Source organism: Pelophylax lessonae (assembly GCF_965119305.1).
Source record: "Pelophylax lessonae genome assembly, chromosome: 2".
In the NCBI taxonomy this organism is placed as follows: domain Eukaryota; kingdom Metazoa; phylum Chordata; class Amphibia; order Anura; family Ranidae; genus Pelophylax; species Pelophylax lessonae.
In genome coordinates, this window is record NC_138769.1 from 645,913,982 (window position 1) to 645,940,855 (window position 26,874).

At 44.0% G+C, this 26,874-nt stretch overlaps 1 protein-coding gene across 1 annotated transcript in view; it reads left to right on the plus strand.

Moving 5' to 3' along the window:
* The window catches only part of SERTM1 (serine rich and transmembrane domain containing 1), an 89,400-nt gene extending 65,833 nt beyond the window's left edge, over window positions 1-23,567 (plus strand). The window contains exon 2 of the mRNA XM_082247436.1: window positions 22,304-23,567. Coding sequence (XP_082103562.1) covers window positions 22,413-22,745 — 333 coding nt within the window. The 5' untranslated portion in view covers window positions 22,304-22,412 and the 3' untranslated portion in view covers window positions 22,746-23,567. The remainder of the gene's footprint in view (window positions 1-22,303) is intronic.
* Window positions 23,568-26,874: the final 3,307 nt, after the last annotated feature.

Below are 26,874 nucleotides of genomic sequence, written 5' to 3' on the forward strand. Positions count from 1 at the left end.
ATCCTGTTAGGGACAGAGTCTGCTGAATTTTAGGGAAACTGTGTTCTACAAACTACAATCGATATTGCTGTGTGGTGTGGGATTGGAGATAGGCAGGTGTCAGTGATCCACATCCATTTTTCTGTGTGTGAGCTGCAGTGAACACAATCTTTTTGGGCTGCAGTGAACACAATCTTTTTGGGCTGCAGTGAACACAATCTTTTTGGGCTGCAGTGAACACAATCTTTTTGGGCTGCAGTGAACACAATCTTTTTGGGGTGCAGTGAACAAAATCTTTTTGGGGTGCAGTGAACACAATCCTTTTTGGTGTGCAGTGAACACAATCTTTGTGGGGTGCAGTGAACAAAATCCTTTGTGGGGTGCAGTGAACACAATCTTTTTGGGGTGCAGTGAACAAAATCCTTTTTGGGGTGCAGTGAACAACATCCTTTTTGGGGTGCAGTGAACACAATCTTTTTGGGGTGCAGTGAACAAAATCCTTTGTGGGGTGCAGTGAACACAATCTTTTTGGGGTGCAGTGAACACAATCTTTTTGGGGTGGAGTGAACAACATCCTTTTTGGGGTGCAGTGAACAAAATCCTTTTTGGGGTGCAGTGAACAAAATCATTTTTGGGGTGCAGTGAACACAATCTTTTTGGGGTGCAGTGAACACAATCTTTGTGGGGTGCAGTGAACACAATCTTTTTGGGGTGGAGTGAACAACATCCTTTTTGGGGTGCAGTGAACAACATCCTTTTTGGGGTGCAGTGAACACAATCTTTTTGGGGTGCAGTGAACACAATCTTTGTGGGGTACAGTGAACAGAATCTTTGTGGGGTGCAGTGAACACAATCTTTGGGGGGTACAGTGAACACAATCTTTTTGGGGTGCAGTGAACACAATCTTTGTGGGGTGCAGTGAACACAATCTTTTTGGGGTGGAGTGAACAAAATCATTTTTGGGGTGCAGTGAACAACATCCTTTTTGGGGTGCAGTGATCAAAATCCTTTTTGGGGTGCAGTGAACACAATCTTTTTGGGGTGCAGTGAACAAAATCCTTTGTGGGGTGCAGTGAACAGAATCTTTGTGGGGTGCAGTGAACACAATCTTTGGGGGGGTACAGTGAACACAATCTTTTTGGGGTGCAGTGAACACAATCTTTGTGGGGTACAGTGAACAGAATCTTTGTGGGGTGCAGTGAACACAATCTTTGGGGGGTACAGTGAACACAATCTTTTTGGGGTGCAGTGAACACAATCTTTGGGGGGTACAGTGAACACAATCTTTTTGGGGTGCAGTGAACACAATCTTTGTGGGGTGCAGTGAACACAATCTTTGGGGGGGTACAGTGAACACAATCTTTTTGGGGTGCAGTGAACAACATCCTTTTAGGGTGCAGTGAACACAATCTTTGTGGGGTGCAGTGAACAACATCCTTTTAGGGTGCAGTGAACACAATCTTTGTGGGGTACAGTGAACAGAATCTTTGTGGGGTGCAGTGAACACAATCTTTGGGGGGTACAGTGAACACAATCTTTGTGAGGTGCAGTGAACACAATCTTTGTGGGGTGCAGTGAACACAATCATTGTGGGGTGCAGTGAACTCAATCTTTGTGGGGTACAGTGAACACAATCTCATACTTCTGAAGATTTGAGGGTGCTGCCTGTTCCATACTCCCCCTACTCCTCATCTAGCCTTTTAGGGGTACAAACAATAGTAATTGGGGCCTAGTGTGGTTGTGTACGTGTGATATACATACACTTTTTTTGGATCATATTTTCTATTCCGCTATTTAATCAAAAACCTTTGGGGATCAGTTAAATTGGGGGATAGTCTGTGTTGGTACGTGTGAGAGAGATCCACCTTTCCAAGTTGTTGGGGTTCATCTCATACTTCTGAAGGTTTGAGGGTGCTGCCTGTTCCATACTCCCCCTACTCCTAGCCTTTTAGGGGTACAAACAATAGTAATTGGGGCCTAGTGTGGTTGTGTACGTGTGATATACATACACTTTTTTTGGATCATATTTTCTATTCCGCTATTTAATCAAAAACCTTTGGGGATCAGTTAAATTGGGGGATAGTCTGTGTTGGTACGTGTGAGAGAGATCCACCTTTCCAAGTTGTTGGGGTTCATCTCATACTTCTGAAGGTTTGAGGGTGCTGCCTGTTCCATACCCCCCCTACTCCTCATCTAGCCTTTTAGGGGTACAAACAATAGTAATTGGGGCCTAGTGTGGTTGTGTACGTGTGATATACATACACTTTTTTTGGATCATATTTTCTATTCCGCTATTTAATCAAAAACCTTTGGGGATCAGTTAAATTGGGGGATAGTCTGTGTTGGTACGTGTGAGAGAGATCCACCTTTCCAAGTTGTTGGGGTTCATCTCATACTTCTGAAGGTTTGAGGGTGCTGCCTGTTCCATACTCCCCCTACTCCTCATCTAGCCTTTTAGGGGTACAAACAATAGTAATTGGGGCCCAGTGTGGTTGTGTACGTGTGATATACATACACTTTTTTTGGATCATATTTTCTATTCCGCTATTTAATCAAAAACCTTTGGGGATCAGTTAAATTGGGGGATAGTCTGTGTTGGTACGTGTGAGAGAGATCCACCTTTCCAAGTTGTTGGGGTTCATCTCATACTTCTGAAGGTTTGAGGGTGCTGCCTGTTCCATACTCCCCCTACTCCTCATCTAGCCTTTTAGGGGTACAAACAATAGTAATTGGGGCCTAGTGTGGTTGTGTACGTGTGATATACATACACTTTTTTTGGATCATATTTTCTATTCCGCTATTTAATCAAAAACCTTTGGGGATCAGTTAAATTGGGGGATAGTCTGTGTTGGTACGTGTGAGAGAGATCCACCTTTCCAAGTTGTTGGGGTTCATCTCATACTTCTGAAGGTTTGAGGGTGCTGCCTGTTCCATACCCCCCCTACTCCTCATCTAGCCTTTTAGGGGTACAAACAATAGTAATTGGGGCCTAGTGTGGTTGTGTACGTGTGATATACATACACTTTTTTTGGATCATATTTTCTATTCCGCTATTTAATCAAAAACCTTTGGGGATCAGTTAAATTGGGGGATAGTCTGTGTTGGTACGTGTGAGAGAGATCCACCTTTCCAAGTTGTTGGGGTTCATCTCATACTTCTGAAGGTTTGAGGGTGCTGCCTGTTCCATACTCCCCCTACTCCTCATCTAGCCTTTTAGGGGTACAAACAATAGTAATTGGGGCCTAGTGTGGTTGTGTACGTGTGATATACATACACTTTTTTTGGATCATATTTTCTATTCCGCTATTTAATCAAAAACCTTTGGGGATCAGTTAAATTGGGGGATAGTCTGTGTTGGTACGTGTGAGAGAGATCCACCTTTCCAAGTTTTTGGGGTTCATCTCATACTACTGAAGATTTGAGGGTGCTGCCTGTTCCATACTCCTCCTCCTACTGCTCAACCATCCTTTTAGGGGTACAAACAATAGTAGTTGGGGCCTAGTGTGGTGGTGTACGTGCGAGATACATACACTTTCTTTTTGATCATATTTTCTATTCCGCTATTCAATTAAAACCTTTGGGGATCAATTCAATTGCGAGATAGTCTGTGTCGGTACGTGTGAGATCCACCTTTCCAAGTTGTTGGGGTTCATCTCATACTTCTGAAGATTTGAGGGTGCTGCCTGTTCCATACTCCTGCTCCTACTGCTCAACCATCCTTTTAGGGGTACAAACAATAGTAATTGGGGCCTAGTGTGGTTGTGTACGTGCGAGATACATACACTTTTTTTGATCATATTTCCTATTCCGCTATTCAATAAAAACCTTTGAGGATCAATTGAATTGCGGGATAGTCTGTGTCGGTACGTGTGAGATCCACCTTTCCAAGTTTTTGGGGTTCATCTCATACTTCTGAAGATTTGAGGGTGCTGTCTGTTCCATACTCCTCCTACTCCTCATCCATCCTTTTAGGGGTAGAAACAATAGTAATTGGGGCCTAGTGTGGTTTTGTACGTGCGAGATACATACACTTTTTTGGATCATATTTCCTATTCCGCTATTCAATAAAAACCTTTCTAGGGCAAGATCTTAAATTACAGAAATATGAGGAGACCGTCAAATAAGGGCCGTGGCCTGGGTCGTGGTGCTGCTGGTAGAGCTCCTGTTGCAAGGAGAGGACGTGGTCGATCTGTGCCAGCTACACGCACAAGTGAAACACCTTCCTCAAGTGTGAGTAGGCGACAGAACCTGCATCAGTATTTGGTAGGGCATCAAACGCCCCTAGAAGTGATGAGGCCAGAACAAGTTGAGGCGATAGTAGATTGGTTTGCTGCTGACAGTGCCTCCAGTTCCTTCACATTGTCTCCCACCCAGTCTACTGCAGAAAGGTCAGAGTTGGCACCTGCAGCCAATGTCCAACCGTCTTTCACCTCACCCCCTTGCAAATCAGGCCAGCAGTCTGAGCCCCAAGCGATACAGCAGTCTCTTATTCTTTTTGAGGACTCTGTCAGCAGGGTTTCCCAGGGCCATCCACCTAGCCCTGCCCCAGAAGTGGAAGAGATTGAGTGCAGCGATGCCCAACCACTTATTTCTCAAGATGAGTACATGCAAGGATCATCGCAGCACGTCTCCGATGATGACGAAACGCAGGTGCCAACTGCTGCGGCGTTCAGCATTGTGGAGACCGACAAGGAGGGCAGGGGTGAAGACTGGGTGGAAGATGATGTGGAGGACGATGAGGTCCTCGACCCCACATGGAATGAACGTCATGCAGGTGACCTGAGTAGTTTGGAGGAAGAGGCGGTGGTCGCACAGAGCCACCAGCACAGCAGAAGAGGGAGCAGGGTGCAGAAGCGGAGCGGCCGTGCCCTAGACACTACGCCCGCTACTGCCCAACGCAGCAAGGGAACGAGCGCACCAAAGTCAGCTCAAAGGAGTTCTCTAGCGTGGAAGTTCTTTAGAAAATGTGCTGATGACAGGACACGAGTGGTTTGCACCCTGTGCAATCAGAGCTTGAAGCGAGGCATAAACCTTCTCAACCTGAGCACAACCTGCATGATCAGGCATCTAAGTGCAAAGCACGAGCTGCAGTGGAGTACACACCTTCAAAACCAAGAAACGTCTCTGGCTCATCCTGCTTCCTCTTCTGCTGCAGTCTCGGCCGCTCCAGCCACATCTGTAGTGATACCGGCACCTGCCACCCCGCAAACAGACGATCTGTCAGCAACACCACCACCTGGGTCACCAACAACCATCTCCACAATGTCCCGTGGAAGCGTTCAGCTTTCCATCTCCCAAACACTTGAGAGGAAGAGGAAGTACCCCCCTACCCACCCGCGATCCCTGGCCCTGAATGCCAGCATTTCAAAATTATTGGCCTTTGAAATGCTGTCATTCCGTCTGGTGGAGACGCACAGTTTTAAAAACCTTATGTCGGTGGCTGTCCCACAGTACGTCGTGCCCAGCCGCCACTACTTTTCCAGGCAAGCCATCCCTTCCCTGCACAACCAAGTGGGGGAAAATATCAGGTGTGCACTGCGCAACGCCATCTGTGCCAAGGTCCACCTAACTACGGATACGTGGACCAGTAAGCACGGTCAGGGGCGTTATATCTCCCTTACCGGCACACTGGGTAAATGCAGTGGCGGATGGGCCTGAGGCGGATAGCAATTTGGCGCATGTCCTTCCACCACCGAGGATTGCAGGGCGCTTCAGTTTGCCTCCTGTTCCTAACTCCTCCTACTCCGCTTCCTCATCCTCTACCGCCTCCTCATCCGGACAGCGTAACACCTTCACCACCAACTTCAGCACGGCCAGGGGTAAACGACAGCAGGCAGTTTTACAACTTGCCTGTTTGGGGGACAAACCACACACCGCGCAGGAGTTGTGGAGGAGCATGGAACAGCAGACAAATGAGTGGTTGCTGCCAGCGAGCCTCAAGCCCGGCCTGGTGGTGTGCGATAACGGGCGAAATCTCATAGCAGCTCTGGGCCTAGCCGGTTTGACGCACATCCCTTGCCTGGCGCATGTGCTGAATTTGGTGGTGCAGAGGTTCCTTAAAAACTACCCCGATATGTCAGAGCTGCTGCAGAAAGTGCGGGCCGTTTGTGCGCACTTTCGGCGTTCTCACCCTGCTGCTGCTCGCCTGGCAGCGCTGCAGCGTAACTTCGGCCTTCCCGCTCACCGCCTCATATGTGACGTGCCCACAAGGTGGAACTCCACCTTGCACATGCTGGAAAGACTGTGCGAGCAGCAGCAGGCCATAGTGGAGTTTCAGCTGCAGCACGCACGCGTGAGTCGCTCTGCGGAACAGCACCACTTCACCACCAATAACTGGGCCTCCATGCGAGACCTGTGTGCCTTGTTGCGCTGTTTTGAGTACTCCACCAACATGGCCAGTGGCAATGACGCCGTTCTCAGCTTAACTATCCCACTTCTATGCCTCCTTGAAAAAACAATTCGGGCGATGATGGAAGAGGATGTGGCACAGGATGAGGAGGAGGAGGAGGATGAAGAGGTAACATTTCCAAGGCTTTCAGGGCAGTCATTCGCAAGGGGCTCCGAGGGTGGGTTCCTGCACACGCAAACGCCAGGGACGCAATTGTCCAGCAGGGGCACAGTTCTGGAGGATGAGGAGGATGAGGAGGAGGAGGAGCTGGAGGAGGAGATGGAACCATGTTCACAGCAGGGTGGCACCCAGGCCAGCTCATGGCCATCACTGGTGCGTGGCTGGGGGGATACAGAGGACACGGACGATACACCTCCCACAGAGGACAGCCTTTCGTTGCCTCTGGGCAGCCTGGCACACATGAGCGATTACATGCTGCAGTGTCTCCACAACGACCACTGAGTTGCCCACATTCTAACTTGTGCTGATTACTGGGTGGCCACGCTGCTGGATCCCCGTTACAAGGACAACGTACCGTCCTTAATTCACTCACTGGAGCGCGATCGCAAGATGCGCGAGTACAAGCGCACGCTGGTAGACGCCATGCTGCTGGCATTCCCATCTGACAGCGGGGCCACAGTGGAAGCACAAGGCAGAGGAGGAGGAGGAGGAGGTCGCCAACGCAACCAGGGCACCGCCAGCACCTCAGAAGGCAGGGTTAGCATGGCCGAAATGTGGAAAAGCTTTGTCAGCACGCCACAACAAACAGCAGCACCAGCAGCTCAGATGGAACGTCTTAGCAGGAGGCAGCATTTTACCAACATGGTGGAGCAGTATGTGTGCACACGCCTACATGTAGTGAATGACGGGTCTGCCCCCTTCAACTTCTGGGTCTCCAAATTGGGCACATGGCCTGAGCTTGCCCTTTACGCCTTGGAGGTGCTGGCGTGCCCTGCAGCCAGTGTATTATCTGAACGGGTATTTAGCACGGCTGGGGGCGTTATAACAGACAAGCGCAGCCGCCTGTCCAGAGACAATGTGGACAAGCTCACGTTCATTAAAATGAACCAGGCATGGATCCCACGGGACTTTTCCGTACCTTATGCAGAATAGCAATGGATACCGACCTTACCCACCCATTGTTCCATTTTTGCTCTTTCTCACTCTTTTGGGGTGTACCCTCATTTAAAATTTTTGAAAAGAAGCAGTGTTGGCTACCTCGTCCTCCTCCTCAGGGCCAGATTAATGTAGGGGCTATTGGAGCTGCAGCTCCAGGCCCCTACCTTTTATATAGGCCCCGGGTTGGCCATATTCACTGTTACCGCTCTTCTGTCACTTGTAAACACAGAAGTCTGGCTTCTATGCTCGCTTCCCCAGGCAGCACCCTCAGAACCTCCCCACACAGCGTGAAGGCCGGACAAGGAGGGACAGTTGGCGATGCATGGATGTGTTTATGGGCTTCAGAGACAGCATCCCATGTTGAATTAGGCATGCATGGCTGCACCCTTCCTCCTCTGGGTGCATGGCAAGGCACGGCCCTTAAGGCCCTTCAAAATCCTCAGCACCAAGCCCATGATGCTGTTAATCCGGCCCTGGTCCTCCTCCACCGCCGCTTCCACCTACACCGCCCATAGGTGTGCGCAGCCTATTGCATTAAGGTGTGCACCCCAAAGTTGAAATACACATGCATGTGTTTGCCAGCAGGGAGAGTAATGTATCGGGGCCATGTACCTGTAGGCAAGGAGAAATAGAGCAGAGCAGGTCCCAGGGAGATCTTTCCCATCTCCTCACTGGCAATGCTATGTGCCCTAGGTGATTAGGGTGTGCCCAGGCACACCCAGCACACCCTGTGCGCACGCCTATGTCACCGCCACATCCACCACCACCTCAACCTCCCTCCTACTCCATATGGGCCTCGTCCTTCAGAGATGAAGAAGAACATTGTTTTATTTTTCTGTTTTTTTTTGTTGTTTTAAGTTATTTCCCTATCCACATTTGTTTGCAGAGCACTTGCCATGCTCTTAATTACGTTTTGCTGCCATTTGCAGCACTCTAGCCCTTTCCTTTGGTGTTTTAGAGCCATTTTAGTGCCTTAAAGTTCGGGTCCCCATTGACTTCAATGGGGTTCGGTGTCCGGGAAAAGTTCGGTAAAAGTCCGGGACACGGACCCGGACTTTTTTTTAAAGTTCGGCCGAACCCGTCGAACACGGACATCTAGGTGTCCGCTCAACCCTAGTCTTGAGTTTGAGTGGGCCATTCTAACACATAAATATGCTTTTATCTATCATTCCATTGTAGCTCTGGCTGTATGTTTAGGGTCGTTGTCCTGCTGGAAGGTGAACCTCCAGCCCAGTCTCAAGTCTTTTGCAGATTCTAGCAGGTTTTCTTCTAAGATTGCCCTGTATTTTGGCTCCATCCATCGTCCCATCAACTCTGACCAGCTTCCCTGTCCATGCTCATCGTGAAACATGGTGGTGGCAGCATCATGTTGTGGGGATGCTTTTCTTCAGCATGGACAGGGAAGCTGGACCGAAATCCAATTGAGAATCTGTGACAAGACTTGAAAATTGCTTTTCACAGGCGCTCTCCATCCAATCTGACAGAGCTTGAGCTATTTTGCAAAGAAGTATGGGAAATAATGTCACTCTCTAGATAAGCAAAGCTGGTAGAGACATACCCAAAAAAATTGCAGCTGTAATAGCAGTGAAAGGTGGTTCTACAGAGTATTGACTCAAGGGGAGCTGAATACAAATGCACGCCACACTTTTCAGATATTTGTTTGTAAAAAATTTAAAATCCATTTAGCATTTTCCTTCCACTTCACAATTATGTGCCACTTTGTGTTGGTCTATCACATAAAATCCCAAGAAAATACATTGATGTTTTTGGTTGTAACATGACAAAATGTGTAAAATTTCAAGGGGTATGAATACATTTTAAAGGCACTGTGTGTGTGGGTGTGTGTGTGTATATATATATATATATATATATATATATATATATATATAATATGTACACTATATTACCAAAAGTTTTGGGACACCTGCCTTAACAAGCACATGAACTTTAATGGCATCTCAGTCTTAGTCCGTAGGGTTCAATGTTGAGTTGGCCCCCCTTTGCAGCTATAACAGCTTCAACTCTTCTAGGAAAGCTGTCCACAAGGTTTAGGAGTGTGTCTATGGAAATGTTTGACCATTCTTGCAGAAGCACATTTGTGAGGGGAGGCACTGATGTGAACGAAGGCCTGGCTCGCAGTCTCCACTCTAATTCATCCCAGAGGTGTTCTATCGGGTCGAGGTCAGGACTCTGTGCAGGCCAGTCATGTTCCTCCATCCCAAACTCACTCATCCATGTCTTTATGGACCTTGCTTTGTGCACTGGTCCAAATCATTTGGTGGAGGGGGGATATGGTGTGGGGTTGTTTTTCAGGGGTTTAGCTTGGCCCCTTAGTTCTTTTGAATAATTTCATGCTCCCAACTTTGGGGATGGCCCCTTCTTGTTCCAACATGACTGCGCACCAGTGCACAAAGCAAGGTCCAAAAAGATTTGAATGAGTGAGTTTGGGGTGGTGGAACGTGACTGGCCTGAACAGAGCCCTGACCTCAACCTGATAGAACATCTTTGGGATGAATTAGAGTGGAGACTGTGAGTCAGGCCTTTTTGTCCAACATCAGTGCCTGACCCCACGATTGCGCTTCTGGAAGAATGGTCAAACATTCCCATATACACACTTCTAAACCTTGTGGACAGTCTTTCCGGAAGAGTTGAAGCTGTTATAGCTGCAAAGGGTGGGCCAACTCAGTATTGAACCCTACGGACTAATACTGGGATGCCATTAAAATTTATGTGTATATGTATGCAAATGTTTTGCCTTGCCTTTCTATTTTAAACTAACTGGGTTGTTTTACAATGTGTTATTTTCCCATATGCTTTAGGATAAAATAGTAAGCTATTCCTCGTTTCATGGATATGAGTTGACAGATGTGATCTTTGCCCTGACCTGTCAGATTGGGCAGAGGCATTATTGAGTGTGTGTATAGAAAGATCAATATCTCCTATTCCCCACCAGAATAATTTTCCTATAACAATATATCATTGAAGATAAAATTAGTACAGAATTAAATTTACAAAGTGCCAGCAAATGGCACGACATCATATATTCTGAATTTACAGATAACTACAGCTGTAATTTAAAATGGCTTGGCATTTCATATCCCCAAAAGTGTATGCATAAAATATTAACTTGTTATAGAACAGAATGGATTGCAAATCGTTATCTCTGATTATTTACCACAGTAACAAAGTTATGTTTGATGGAAATGCTGTACATTTATTTTTTATAGACTAAGAAATAATGCACTGGAATAATAATGCATAGATAGTAAAACTGAGATTATAGAACAATACATTTTAGTAAATTAAAATGAAGGCACAAGATTATTAGTATTAGTTTCCAGAAATACAGAGAGTGTTCCCACAAGATCATAAAATATTGTAGCGCAACCAATTTCCCTAAATGTAAAATAATGCACCTGGGGAAAAAGAATCCCCGGAGAGAGTACAACATTAGGGGTACGGGGTTAGCCAGCACTACAGAAGAAAAAGATTTGGGTTTTTTATTTTAGATTATTGTAAAAAGAGCAAACAGTGTGAGCAGGCAGTGGGAAAAGCAAATAGAATTCTAGGATGCACCACTAGGGGATCACCAGCAGAAGGAGGAGGTTCTGGTTCCCCTATATACTGTATATATATCTTTAGTGAGACCTCATTTAGAATACTGCGTCCAGTTCTGGAGACCTCATTTACAGAAAGATATTGATAGAATAGAACGAGTCCAGAGATGGGCAACAAACATGGTGAAAGGTCTGGGAGATAAAACATATCAAGAGCAACTTCAGGAACTTAATATGTACAGTCCGGAGAAATAAAGGGAAAGGGGAGACATGATTGAAGCCTTCAAATACATCAATGGGGTGAATAAGGTTCAAGAGGGCAGTGTTTTCAATATGAAACCAAAATCAAGAACACAGGGACATGACCTCAAACGAATTGGAGGAAAGTTCAAAACTAATTCTAGAAAGTATTAGTTTACTGAAAGGGTAGTTGATGCTTGGAACAGACTTCCAGCAGAGGTAATGAGAGAGTCAACAGTAAGTGGTTTCAAACATGGAGCAATACTCTTTAAAGTGGGCAGTCTTGATGGACCACTCGGTCTTTGTTCTGTCATCACTTTTCTATGTTTCTATGTTGCATATCAGATTTTCTTGACATGAAAGACATATTGCCTATGCTATGCAGTAAATCACAAAGTGTGATCAGTCTTACACCAAACCATCCCAAGTTGTATATTGTCTGAATAATAGGCCTCCTGCACACACGGCTTAAAGTGGTAGTATACTCCGCTTTTTAATTTATACCTACAGGTAAGCCTATAATAAGGCTTACCTGTAGGTAAAATGAATATCTCCTAAACCTGCACGGCTTAGGAGATATTCACCCTGCATGCAGCCGCTGACACCAGCAGTTTCAGGATCTGACAAAAAGAATTGTTACACTACATAAAGATGGCCTTGGCTATAAAAAGATTGCCAAGACCCTGAAACTAAGCTGCAGCACAGTGACCAAGACCATACAGCGGTTTAATGGGACAGGTTCCACTCAGAACAGGCCTCGCCATGCTCAACCAAAGAAGTTGAGTGCATGTGCTCAGCGTCATATACAGAGGTTGTCTTTGGGAAATAGACATATGAGTGCTGCCAGCATTGCTGCAGAGGTTGATGGGGTGGGGGGTCAAGCCTGTCAGTCAGTGGCGGAGCCAGAGGGCTAGCTGGGGTGGCAATTGACACCCCAGACAAAGTCCTTGCCACCCCTGTTGCCACCCTGCTCGCTGAAAACATTTCCCATGAATTAGCTGTCACAGCTGTGCTCAAGGGTGGACTGACAATTCGGGCATATCGGGCTGTGATCCGGACCAGACACATGGTGTGCCTGCTGCTGGATAGAGAAGCGATCTGGTCTTGGAGGGCTATCCAAGGAGGAGAGAGGGCAGGAGAACAATATGCAGCGGCTTGGAACGTACTATGGACTTGTCTGCTTCACACTGTAGTACTGGTGAGCTGGAGGAATCTAGGGTAAGATTGGAGGGGGGAGGGGGTGTGTGTGGGAGGTGATAGGGGAGGAATACACTCTGAGACTCGGAGCTGAAATGGGAACCCCGCCCCCGGACCTCTGAGCGCCCCGCCCCCGGACCTCACAGGACAGCAGGTGGTGAGACAGGCTGGCTAGGTAGGTCCTTCTCCGAATTGACTGCTTTTGTATTTTTATTCTAACCCTAACCTGTTTACCAACATCATAGCTGTGTACATTGCTAAATTGACAAAATGTGTGAAGTTACCTGCACTCAGGAATGTGTATTAATAAATGTGCTCAAAATCAATAGTGTGCTAATCTGTGCTGCTGCTGACAAAAAAAAGGGGATACCTTTAACAGAGATTTTAAATATGACTATCAGTGCTGCCCTATATGCAAAATCATAAGAATATATCACTCTAGTGCTATCAACAGTCCCAAAAAGTTCTTGTGCAATGAGAAGGTGCAAAAAAAAAAAATGCCCAATGCTGCTAGGTGCTCCACTGTGTGCTCCTCTCTCTTCACCCCATTTACCTGATCGCCAGAGATATAGCACCCACAAGACCACCTTCTATGTATGAAGCCTTATGCTGCTGAGACCTCTCTCCTCTAGGACTCCGGATGGCAAGTAGGTGGGTGCACACAGGAACACAGCAAGGGTGATATTCCACTGGATTCCACGAGGAAGTAAACGTGGTTACCTGATTTTAAGCTTGTAGTGCATCACCTATTTGGCACTTTATGTTTTTTGCACCTTCTCATTGCACAAGGACTTTTTGGGACTGTTGATAGCACTAGAGTGACATATTCTTATAATTATTATATTACCTGCAGAGAATTACTAGGCACCTTAATGAATATTTTGCACCTTATTTTTGTGACTGTATCCAAGGGCTTTGCAGGACTAGAGATAGCACAAGAATTGCACAGTATTTATTTATATATTTTTTTTAGAGTATCACTTGGCACTTTATATACTTTTATACATTTTATATATGTGATTCTATGATCATGATGACACTTTGATGATTTATTGTATGATATTTGTTATATCATTTATGCACCAAGAGCACTTTGTATTTTGCATATAGGGCAGCACTGATAGTCATATGTAAAATCTGTGTACATTGCTGTAAGGTAGAATTTTAAAATGGTTACTTAGCTGGTCACCTCCTGTACTAGATCCGCAGTCTCTGGTCATCTCCTGTACTAGATCCGCAGTCTCTGGTCATCTCCTGTACTAGATCCGCAGTCTCTGGTCATCTCCTGTACTAGATCCGCAGTCTCTGGTCACCTCCTGTACTAGATCCGCAGTCTGGTCATCTCCTGTACTAGATCCGCAGTCTCTGGTCATCTCCTGTACTAGATCCGCAGTCTCTGGTTATTCCCTGTACTAGATCTGCAGTCTCTGGTCATCTCCTGTACTAGATCCGCAGTCTGGTCATCTCCTGTACTAGATCTGCAGTCTCTGGTCATCTCCTGTACTAGATCCGCAGTCTCTGGTCACCTCCTGTACTAGATCCGCAGTCTGGTCATCTCCTGTACTAGATCCGCAGTCTCTGGTCATCTCCTGTACTAGATCCGCAGTCTCTGGTCATCTCCTGTACTAGATCTGCAGTCTCTGGTCATCTCCTGTACTAGATCCGCAGTCTCTGGTCATCTCCTGTACTAGATCCGCAGTCTCTGGTCATCTCGCCTGGTCTGCTGACTGTAAGGGGGTGATCTATATGGGGGACCTCACCTCACCCTGGCCTGCTTTAAGGGGGGATCTATATGGGGGGCAAGGGTGAGGTGAGGTCCCCCATTAAGATCCCCCCTTACAGCAGGCCAGGGTGAGGTTCCGTCCCCCATATAGATCCCCCCCTTACAGTAGACCAGGATGAGGTGAGGTCCTGTCCCCCATATTGATCTCCCCCCGAACAGTAGGCCAGGGTGAGGTCCTCTGACCTCACCTCACCCTGGCATGCTTTAAGGGGGATCTATATGGGGGACGGGACCTCACCTTACCCTGGCCTACTGTACAGGGGGAGGTCTATATGGGGGACTTGTTGCTGCTACACTTTTCATTGGTTAAGCTGACACGCAACTCCTTTGTGCTCCAAACGGCTCCAAAACAAAACATAACGCGGCAGCACACACAGGAAATGTATTTTTAGTGTAATTGAACACTTTGTATATTGACCCCCCAAAATAATACCTTGCCACCCCTTTGCCACCCCTGTTTTAAAAGTCTAGCTCCGCCACTGCTGTCAGTGCTCAGACCATATGCAACATACTACATCAAATTGATCTGCATGGCTGTCCTCCCAGAAGGAAGCCTCTTCTAAAGATGATGCACAATTTTGCTGAAGACAAACAGACTAGGGACATGGATTACTGGAACCATGTCCTGTGGTCTGATGAGACCAAGGTAAACTTATTTGGTTCAGATGGTGTCAAGCGTGTGTGGCAGCAACCAGGTGAGGAGTACAAAGACAAGTGTGTCTTGCCTACAGTCAAGCATTGTGGTGGAAGTGTCATGGTCTGGGGCTACATGAGTGCTGCTGGCACTGGGGAGCTACAATTCATTGAGGGAATCATGAATGCCAACATGTACTGTGACATAATGAAGCAGAGCATGATCCCCAACCTTTGAAGACTGGGCCTCAGGGCAGTATTCCAACATAACAACCCCAAACACACCTCCAAAACGACCACTGCCTTGCCAAAGAAGCTGAGGGTAAAGGCGATGGATTGGCCAAGCATGTTTCCAGACCTAAACCCTACTGAGCATCTATGGGGCATCCTCAAATGGAAGGTGGAAGAGCGCAAGGTCTCTAACATCCACCAACTCCGTGATGTCGTCATGGAGGAGTGGAGAGGACTCCAGTGGCAACCTATGAAGCTCTGGTGAACTCCATGGCCAAGAGGGTTAAGACAATGCTGAAATAATGGTGGCCACACAAAAAATTGACACTTTGGGCCCAATTTGGACATCATTAGTTAGGGGTGTACTCACTTTTGTTGCCAGTGGTTTAGACATTAATGGCTGTGTGTTGAGGTATTTTGAGGGGACAGCAAATTTCCACTGTTATACAAGCTGTACACTCACTACTTTACATTGTAGCAAAGTGTCATTTCTTCAGTGTTGTCACATGAATATAATAAAATATTTACAAAAGTGTGGGGGGTGTACTCACTTTTATGACATGCTGTATGTGCTTAGGTCAAATTTCATGAATCAGGTTTACATCCACATTAAGGCATCAGAATTCAGGTACAAAGTATTTTTTAGAAATGTGATGCAACAAACATGAGCTAACACAAATATAAAATGTTTGCATACAAAAAAATCAGCAAAAAAAAGTTAAGGAATGAAGTTAGGATAATGGAGTTAATTAAAACTAGTTTGGGTTCAGTATTAACAGGAGACTATTTTTTTTTCTTTAAATCATTATCACCTAGCGTGTCCTTGATAATACCAGTTTATAAATTGATAGATCCCATTGGAAATAGATTCTGACTGTGTGGAGCCATAAGTACATGTAAGCAGATAAATAGCTCAAAGCAGGCAACAATCCAAACTCTTATACGAGTGGCATGGCTAGCAAGCTACTTTCTATTGGGGCGCTAATGCAAGCTCGCTCCTGATCCTCGCTGTTGGCCCTGCCCCCTCATCACTGGTTTTAATTGACAGCAGCGGGAGCCGATGGCTCACACTACCTCAGCAAAGCCTAGGAGACCAGGAAGTGAGGGGAGAAAAGAGCTGCAGATGGGTACAGCTCTGGATCGAATGAGGGCTCAGGTAAGTAAAAGGAGGCATAAGGGGGGATGCTGATGTCTAAACATGTTTTACTTTAATGCAAGGAATGCATTAAGATAAAAAGTGTTAAGGCTTTAGATCAACTTTATTGATCAAGGATATAACTTAAAAGTCCTGAAGAGACTTTTTCTGCTTTTTTTTTTTTTTACCAATTATCGACTTCTGCTTGCCTTTAAAATGTACAGCGAATTATGTATTTACAATAAAAGAGTAAAGGTAATTGGATTGAATCTTGTATTATTCTGGCATCTTTGCAGTCCACAAATGTCTCCCAAAGATCAGCCCCCTGCTGCAGTCTCTCATTTTGGAGTTACAAATTTACAATCTTGGGCCCCGTTCACACCTGTGTGTTTTATGTGCATTTTAGGTGCAGCACATTTAAGCGTAACTCCACTTTTGTTGAGAAAAAAATATTTCCCCTCTGGGTGATCGCTGTACATTGCAAAGATTTTAACAAACTTTGTTGCAGATTCCTACCTTTTGTTATTCTGAAGAAATCACTGTTTGTTCCTCTGTGCTGAGTGGGTCAAATGGGAGTGGTTTCCTAATTATCTATCAGCTGTGGCAGCTGCAGGACACTAATGAGGAAATCTGCTGGGCCTGCATTCCTTTAGACGTGTTCCTTGTAGGATTATTTCAACAAAAATTGCCTTTTTGTTGCAGGGGATGCCTGAAACCTGACTTGTATCTTAGGCAGACTTCTGGGAAATATGGTGAGCCAATCACACAAGTAGGAAATTATGTTTCTGGGGTGTGGTCAGTATACATTATGTGTACAGAACAGCTCCAGGTAGCCAACTTGCATTACATTTTCAGAAAATTACAGCTGCTGCAGATTGAAAAGGAAAGGTCATTTTTAACTACCTCAATACTGGGCACTTAAACCCCCTTCCTTCCCAGACCAATTTTCATCTTTTAGCGCTGTTGCATTTTGAATGACAATTGCGCAGTCATGCAACACTGTACCTAAACCAAATTTGTGTCATTTTTTCCCCACAAATAGAGCTTTCTTTTGGTGGTATTTGATCACTGCCAGGTTTTTTCTTTTTTGGTGCACAAATAAAAAAAGACCGAAAAGTTTGAAAAAAATAAAAAAGTTTTTTTGTTTAGGTTATAAAATTTTGTGAATAGATAAGTTTTTTCCTGCACTGATGAGCACTGATTACGCCGCACTGACAGGCACTGATGAGGAGACACTGATTGGGTGGCACTGATGGGGAGGCACTGATGGGGTGGCACTGATATACAGCACTGATGGGCACTGATAGGTAGCACTGATATGCAGCACTGATGGGCACTGATATGTGGCACTGATAGATAGCACTGATATGTAGCATTGGTGGGCACTGATAGGCAGCGCTGATGGGCACTGATAGGCAGCACTGATGGGCACTGATCGGCGGCACTGATGGGCACTGATAGGTGGCACTGATTGGCACTGATGGGCGGCACTGATTGGCACTGATGGGGGGCACTGATGTGCACTGATGGGGGGCACTGATGGGCACTGATAGGCAGCACTGGTGGGCAATAATGGGCACTGGTGGGTGGCACTGGTGGATGGCAATAACGGGCACTGGTGGGCAGCACTGATATATGGCATTGGTGGGCAGCACTGATAGGAGGGCACCACTGGCAGGCTGTTTGCCATCCCTGGTGGCCATGGTGGGCATCCCTGGTGGTCATGGGTGGGCATCCCTGGTGGCTCTAGTGGCACCCCACCCCCCCCCCCCCCAGGGCTGCACTGGTAATCAATGTTCTGATTACCAGCACAGACCCCCCCTGTGATCAGTGAGTACTTAGAAATACTCACTGATCACCCCAGCTCCAGTATCGATCCTCTTCTTCTCCTCCCTGACAGGATCTGTCAGGGAGGAGAAGAGATCGAAGCCGTTACAACGGCTGTATTTACATTGCATGACGGCTGTGATTGGACACAGCCGTCATGTGATCAGGAGGGCCAATCACAGGGCCCTCCTGACGCATCTTGTTGCGCTGTGTCCGAGGGACACAGGCACATCGAGATCGCTCCGCTGCGCGTACCCGCGGCGGCGCGATCTCACTCCTTCTGAAGGACGTTCCCGAACGTCCATTCAGAAGGATGAGACTCCCACCCGGCCGTATATGTACAATGGCCGGGTGGGAGGTGGTTAATAATATTCAATTACAATATGATTTGTGTCGCAACTGTATATGCTATATTGTTTTTATTTGCTATTTTTTTTCCCCACGAATGTGGAGTTACCCTTTACCTAAGTTCTGCATGCCATATCTTTGATGCGCTTTCATTAAAAGGTGGGTTCTATAGAGTGCGATGGTAACATGTCTAGACTCCGGTAAAACACACCTAAGATGCAATGCACAAATGCACCAAACAGATTTGAACTGGCCCTTATATTTTGACCATTGGGAAAAGGGAGACTGAGGAAATGCTTCCTCTTGTCTGCAGCAGACTAATGCAATCATCTCAACTTAAAAGTCACTTGGATAAAGCTCAAGGATGTGTGTTTTATAAAAAAGCAAGACTAGAGCCCTCCTTTTTCCCTTTGTCCCTGCAGAAATGACTGTAAATTGCTTTATAAGGAAGTTATTAATTCAAGTATTTGCTGTTACTGTAAGTTCCACTTTATTATATTGTTTGGGTACATTTTGAATTTTGAAATAGTGTAAATATAACAGCTCTGATTTTAATTTATTTATGGATATTCTGAAAACAATGTGTATCAGTAAATATGGAGTATGCTAACTTTGCATAAGAAGCTCTAAAGATAGAAGTTGTAATTCGAAGCACATCCGTAGAATGCAGACTCGTCACAATGAATACTTAATTTGTTCTAGTGACAACTGCTACAAAAGATGAGTTTGGCCTTTAGGCTGCCAGAACATGCAGTGAGCAATGTGATAGGACTGCCGTAATGAGGAAATTCTGCAGTCCGTGAACTCACAGAGACCTGCAGAGTGAAAGACAAATAGCTGTGGAATTGCGTCTGAGAATTTCAGGGCTTGCAGAACCAATAACAAATGTATACATTTCAAATAGGTTTACAGAAGGTGAGATCTAGCAGCCTTTGCCTCTAGTTAAGGATTTCTGATTAGATGCACAGCAAAAAAGGTTCAGTGGCTAAACAGTTTGGAATAAAGGAGCCCTCCTTTTATCCCTTTGCCCCTGCAGAAATGTCTCTCTGCCACTAGATGTCCCTCCTCTTCTAGACTGAATGGTGGCCAGCATCATTCATCCCATTTTCTGTGAGCCCAGGCTTCCATGGGCACCTCCTGAGGGAGCATCATCACACCAATCTAGGTTCCCATACTGCAGCACAAAACATAATTTCAATGTCATCATGTGAGTTTTGTGCAGCAGTTAGGACAACATACTACTGAAGCAGAAGATGAGGAACATGCAATGTCATCAGTGCTTGTTTTAATGTGGAACTATAGGCAACATTTTTTTTTCATATTGGATCACAACCCACAAGGCATTGTAAAACTCTGACATTCACAGACATGACTAGGCATGATGGGAATTGTGGTTCCTGAACAACTGGAGGGCCATAGTTTGAAGACTCCTGGGATAGAGTATCAGTTTATTATTTGCCACCTGTGTCCCATTGGGGAGTTGTTCCTTCACTGCCTGTCCCATAGCCAAATAGGAAATGCGAGAAAATCCCTGCAAATTAAGGGAATTTCTTGGGGACCCCCAGATCACCAGGACTCGTGTTCCCTATTAGAAAATTTCCCCTCTATTATTTTTCTGGGGACAGCCCAAAATTTTTGATTTTCTTTACTTTCGCTTTTAATGATAAAGGTAAACAGGACAAATAGACAAAATGAATCTCCCCCAATGGGGGCACAGGTGGGTATTCCAATCCATCTCCACTCTATCCAAAACTAAAAAAAAAAACGTTTTGCCTTTAGTTGTACTCTAAGGCTCTGTGTGTGGCCAGGGAGTCTTTTACAGAACTGGAAATGGACTTACTGATAGAACACTTGCCAGATGTTTATTGCTGGGAAAATTCACTTTTTTTGTTTATCCAGTTGATCACCTTTGACACAGAGACAGAAAGTAAGAGAAAAATTCTGAATTCAGAACAGGAAAAAAGGGTAAATCTGTATTTAACCACCTTCTTCCCAAGCCTATTCTGACACCTTGCTGCTGCTACGAAAATCTACTTTTTTTTCTGTTAGAAAATTACTTTGAACCCCCAAACATTACATATTTTTTTAGCAGAGACCCTATAGAATAAAATGGTGTGTGTTGCAATTTTTTATGTCACACAGTATTTGCGCAAACGCAATCTTTTTGGAAAAAAAAACACATTCATGAAAAAATAAAATAAAACAGACAGTAAAGTTAGCCTGATTTTTTCTATAAGGTGAAAGATGATGTTACGCCGAGTAAATAGATACCTAACATGTCATGCTTTAAAATTGCGTCTGCCCGTGGAATAGCAGCAAACTACGATGCTTAAAATTCTCCATGGGCGACACTTTACACGGCTCTACAGGTTACCAGTTTAGAGTGGCACAGGAGGCCTGGTACTAGAATTATTGCTCTCACTCTGATGTTCGTGACACTACCTCACATGTGTGATGAGATCACCGTTTATATATGCATTTGCATTTGCGAATAAGCACGATAGGACGGGGGTGCTTTACATTTTTTTATTTTTTTATTTTATACAAAAATTTTTTTTTTCTTTAACTTTTTTTGTACAAACTTTATTGCTATCACAAGGGATGAACAACCTACCTTGTGATAGCATGGGCCGTGACAGGTACTCTTTATGGAAACATTTGGGGTCTTTTAGACCACATATCTCTCCTCTGGTCCCCCATGCAGCTGATCGGACTGAGATCGGTCCGAGTGGCTGCTTCTCTGTGGCCAGGTAAACAAAGGGGCTGAACCGGAAGTGATGAATACTCATTGCTCCTGGTTTCCAGGGTTACAGAGAGAGGGGAACAATGTCAGTTCCTCTCTCTCTGTCCCAGGCAGCTATCGCCGCCGGCCGCATCGCTCCCAGCCTCTGCAATAGGCCATAAAGCCCGGCTGAGGCAGCAGCGGCTGTGGAAGGGGGGTGGGACCGCCTTCTGTCACCGGGTGAAGTGATTGAGTGGCTAATTAGCCACTCAGATCACTTCTGCTTTGTAGAGAATCACCGCCTGAAAATAACAGTATGGGGATGATGTTTTTGTTTGCATTGTTAATTTCTTTTTGTAGCAGCACATTTCCAAAAAACATTATTTATTTTGTGAATAACACCATGCTTTGGACCAGAAACAACATTTTAGTGTCATTTTAAAGGTGAAAAATTATAGAATAAAATGTACACTTTTTATATAAAGTAACACTAGTTTTGCCCACCAAAAAATATCCAAAAAAGATATATGTATTACCCTGCTTTCATAAGTTATTGCCAAAGTATTGAGACCATATCACAAATGTAAAAATTGCTGTGGACCATATGAGGTATACTGGTTGGAAGCTCAAGTGGGTAAAGAGAAAATGTCACCATGTTCATGTAGAGAAAAGTGACAGTGTCTCTGCAAATGCTGCTAATGACCCCCTTATACTTACCTACCAGCATCACTTTGCTGGTTCTTTCACTGTTGGTGCTTCTTGGCATGGAGGGATCATTTGACATCTTGTGACAGTGCTCAGGCCTAGCAGCCAATCGCTAGAGCTGAGCACTGTCACATGATGAAAGGAGTGATATCACCATACACCCTGGTTGCTAACATTACTGATTTAAGTCTCAGTAATGACTGAAGAAGGATAAGTGAGGAAGCAACAGCAAAGTGAACATAAGGAGAAGAGGGAAGCCCTTTGAAGAGACAGTGTCACTTTGCCCTGCAGTGTCACTTTTATTAACAATTCAACTGTCCAGCTTCTGGGTAAAATGTACCTATCATTTAGCATTAATCAAAGCAACATTGTGAAATGTCAAAAGGTTTTCTTTAGCACTGCATATATTATACAATTAAAATGCCTTATTGTATTTCAGGTTGACCTTCCCTACTAAAGTGGATGACTGAATCATAACATCACTGGTGGCTCTCAAAGATGTCCTGAGTTGAATCTTTTTGAAAAGTCAACACATTGTCCATGCCACTATGTCTGGATTTGGTCCTTCAGCAGTTTTACCAGAAGACATCGGGAATGGAACATTTTTGGAATTGTTCCCTACCTCTCTTTCAACCTCAGTGGATTCCTCATCATCAACACCCAATCGTTTATCAAACGTTTATGTCTACGTGTCCATCTTTCTTAGCCTGTTGGCCTTTCTTCTTTTGCTGCTAATTATAGCTCTTCAGAGACTAAAAAATATCATATCCTCAACGTCATCTTATCCTGAATACACAAGTGACGCAGGGAGCTCCTTCACTAACTTAGAAGTTTGTAGTATTTCTTCCCAGAGGTCTTCTTTTTCTAACCTTTCTTCATGAAAAGAGATTAAACGGAATTCTTAAAGACATGAAACCTGAAATTCTTGCATGTGGATAACACCTTTGAATCTGAACATACATCCCTTATTCTGTTTGAAATGATGCTGCTTTTTAGCTCAATTTTGCTTTTGTCATTTATTCGTTTTGTCTGCTCTGTGCCCAGTTTTAGTCAACGTGAATGTTTCTCATGTTAAATGAACTTATCAAGCAAATGTACTCTCTCTAATCAGGACCCTCTGGGAGATCAAAGTCCTTCATATTATAGAGCTCTTGATCTAAACACCAACCTGTGCTTTTTCTCCTGCTCATAAACTGCCACACACTGTACCTCTATCATACTTGGCAATTGTACTTGCATTTACTAATCTTCTGTAAATTTGTTACTTTTAAAGAGATTATTTTGAGATAAACATTTCTAATTATATATTTTTTTCGGCATGCAAAATACCCAAGGGCCAAACTAGCACAAGTTTAAAATACTTTTAGGTAAAAGGTGGGATAATATATATGTGTACGGAAGTATTACGTCTTATCTGTGGGATATCTATGAAAACAATACATTGCAATGGTTAAAGAGTAGTATATGTGCTTGAGCATGACGTTTATTTACTTCACTTAGAAAGAAAAAAATTGGCTTATTTCATATGAGCTGTACAAAAAGCTGTTAAATATAAGCAACAAAGTAGTGTATCACCAAATGAAATGATCTATTCCCTTAAAGGGTCAGTCCGGCCGAAATTGATATTTCATTCTGTGTGGATGCTGTTGGGCTTAGCCTTTTGAGCCTGTTCACCAGCCCTGATTATGGGTATTACTTTAATCTACTGGATTTTTATGAAACAGTCTACACACACACAGACACACACACAACATACTCATAACCAAAGTATCAGTTTTGCGTAGACCGGGCCAAAAATGGCTCTAGTCAGAGCTGTGCTTTTCCTTAAGGCACCCATTGGCAAGAGTTGGCAGCACACAAGCACAATAATTACAGTTTTTAAATTACTTTTTGAATCTTTCTGGCCAACTCTTGACCCTTGTGGGTAAATCAGTAAATTATTAGGGTGTTCATGGAGTTATTGAAGATGCACCCAAAGCACAAACCACAGAGAAGTCATAGGATGCCCCGAAGCTCAGACGAGCCCTGTCACCAATAGCACATTTTTCCTATAATAATTATCTTACAAGGTTGTTGACCAAAGGGAGCCATCGTGTTAGTGGGCCAAAAACAGCACAATTATTCAACAAAGCAATGGCTCAAAACATTTATTCCAGAAGCATGGCACTTTACCATATAAAGCACAAAACGGCTTATCAGGAACTACCCATAAATATGTGAAATGCTTAACAAACATCATGACCTTTATGAAAAAAAGGCAAAGAACATTGTGTAAATGTGCTCTTTGCTTTATAATAAGGCCAGATACAAATTATTTTATTTTACCACACCGAGGTGAATTCTCTTGTGGGTAGGTTTTTACTTTCTGCTGCATTGAAGACCCGATTAAAATTAAAAATTAAAGACAGGTTCAGTAAATGCTCATAATACAGCATTCAATGATGAGGGCACTCACAGACACATCTGGGCTCACACTGGCTACCAATGATCTTAAAGTGTGTATTTTGTGTATTGACAGCCTTTCCAGTTATAAAAACGAAGACAAAAGTGTTAAAATGTTATAATTAAAGATTAACATAGCTCTGCATACGTAAACTATAAAAATGTTCTTGTTTGGACAAGAGGACCTGTATATTGGAAGTTGAGCCCAAAAAGGCAAACATAGAGAAAACAACTATATAAATCAGTATTGCCTGTAGGCTTCTAGCAGCTGATCTTTTTTACAGTACTAGCTTACATGCTTTTCTCCATACTGTGTCTCTGACAACCATCTTGGTAAGGACCAGGGATGCCCCCCCCCCCGTCCTCGAATCCCCCCCCCACCCGATACCTGACAATAGAGAAGCAGATGAGAGAGATGTTGAAAGGCAGTGTGCACAGAACCAGAAAATTAATGAAGCAGGAGCAGCAAAATATTTTCACTATGGGCCCTCAGCAGTCGCTTAGATAATCATTTAGCTATGAGGGTACAGGGTAGGAGTGCCTAGGCACAGTCATATGTCAAGGAGTACACAGCTATTTTTCAGGAGTTATTCAAGGCAAAATGTAGATCCTTCAGGCTGGATTTGTGCTGTTGCAGTGCTTTAACATATCTTATGCTGTATGTTAACGTGCGTTATGCTGCATTCACTTGAATAGGCTGCCTAATGCACCAAAAAATGGTGCATGCCCAATTCTTTCTAACAGACTTCACGAAAATACATGGTAGCGTTTTACTGTGCATTTTGATGTACTGCAATGCATTTATGATGGTAAGGTGTTGAGGTGCCGTTACCAATGTATGACACCATAGTGCAGCAACATGCATAATATGTGTTTATCCATGATCTGGTAATGTACATGTCACTTCAGTGCAACAGTATGAACCCAGCCTCAGTGTACAACTTAAGCACAATTAAATATGTTTAGATGTCCCCTGTTATATAGTAAATCTTCACTCCTTGAGTTCCTGTTATATAGTAAATCTTCACTCCTTGAGTTCTGGTCCACTTTAATAAGTGCTTGATAATGTGAATCAAAATGATGAAAATTGCAGACAGAATGGATATTAGCATACATGAGTACATGAGTGTTTCAGTAAAGAAAAAGGTATTCTGGTTAATAGATCCCCTGACAATGAAATATGATGATCATTTCTGTTTCAGATTCTGACCTTTAAATCCAGTTGCCAGTTGCAAAGTACACACTAACCATAGTACTATTTGACAGCGTCATCCCTTAATGCTACTGGTGTGATAAATGAACCACTTTCCTCATAGTGTTCCTCAATACTTTATGCCTTGCAATGGATCTTAATCCTGTGCCTTTGACGATCTCAACCAATGTATAAATATCATGTTAAATGTTTTAATTGTCTGTGCTACATACTGTAAAAAATAAATGTAAATATATATAGTTTGTCATTTTTTTTTATACTTCTTAGTCTTTTACAAACTTAAATGAACCAATCAGTAATGGGCATTTATAAACATCTGAAACTCCATTCTTAAGGTCCCTTTCACACTGGTGCCCTTTGCAATGCTTTTCCTGGGCAATAAAAGCGCATGAAAATTATGTAACTGTTCACACTGCAGGTGCGCTGTGCTTTGAAAACTTCCTGCATGCTTTATCTTTGGGGCAGTTTTTCAAAAGTGACCCGAAAAGGCACCTTCTATTGCAAGTCAATGGGAACCCATCAAAAAAGCATAATTTTATTTATTATATTCGCTCCCTGTAAAAACTGAAGTTTCTGCCCAGTTTCAGGCTGTAAGATATTGACAACTTATTATCGCCTGCTTCAGCTCAGTCCTGAAAATGGAAACTTTCTTGGCTTCATAAGGAGAGTAAAACTGTATAGCAAAAATAATTTTGTTTTATTTATGTACCTCTGAGTGTAAGGCCTGAAAAACCTCTGTTGGGGCTTCAATGCTTGACGCTCAGGCTTATACTTTCTAATAGAAGGAATACAGGTAAATCTGAAATCGAGTAATCCCTGAGAGGAAAATCTGCGCCATTAAATAATTAAAGAGTGGACAGTCAGGGGATCTTGTATTGTCACATTATTAGCACAATTCTCTGTAAATATTATCCAAGTTATATATCTGCATTGCTAATACCACTGTCCAGTCCACATATAAAGGATCAATATATCAAATAGTATTAAGTCCATGTTCTAAATCATGTTTTACGTTACACCTATATTTAGGGTGGTAAATGAAGCATGTTCATATACATCATATCTAAAACCCAAACCATCCCTCTTACCAAAATCACATCATGCAGAATTTTGTGATCTTATGAATTTACCATGGTTGTAAGAAGCTCCCACAAAGTCCCACAAAGCCACATCATCCATGTCTACAAGGTATCCTACATGACCCATCTCAGTTCATTGAAACTACAAATCTGTCTTCCTTGGTGGAAGATGGGACTCTGTGAATGAATGCCATGGCTATGTTGGTGGAACCCCACACAGCTGTGCCATTTTAAAAAAGTGACAGGGGATGCAGGGAGAAGAACCCTGCCTTCTGT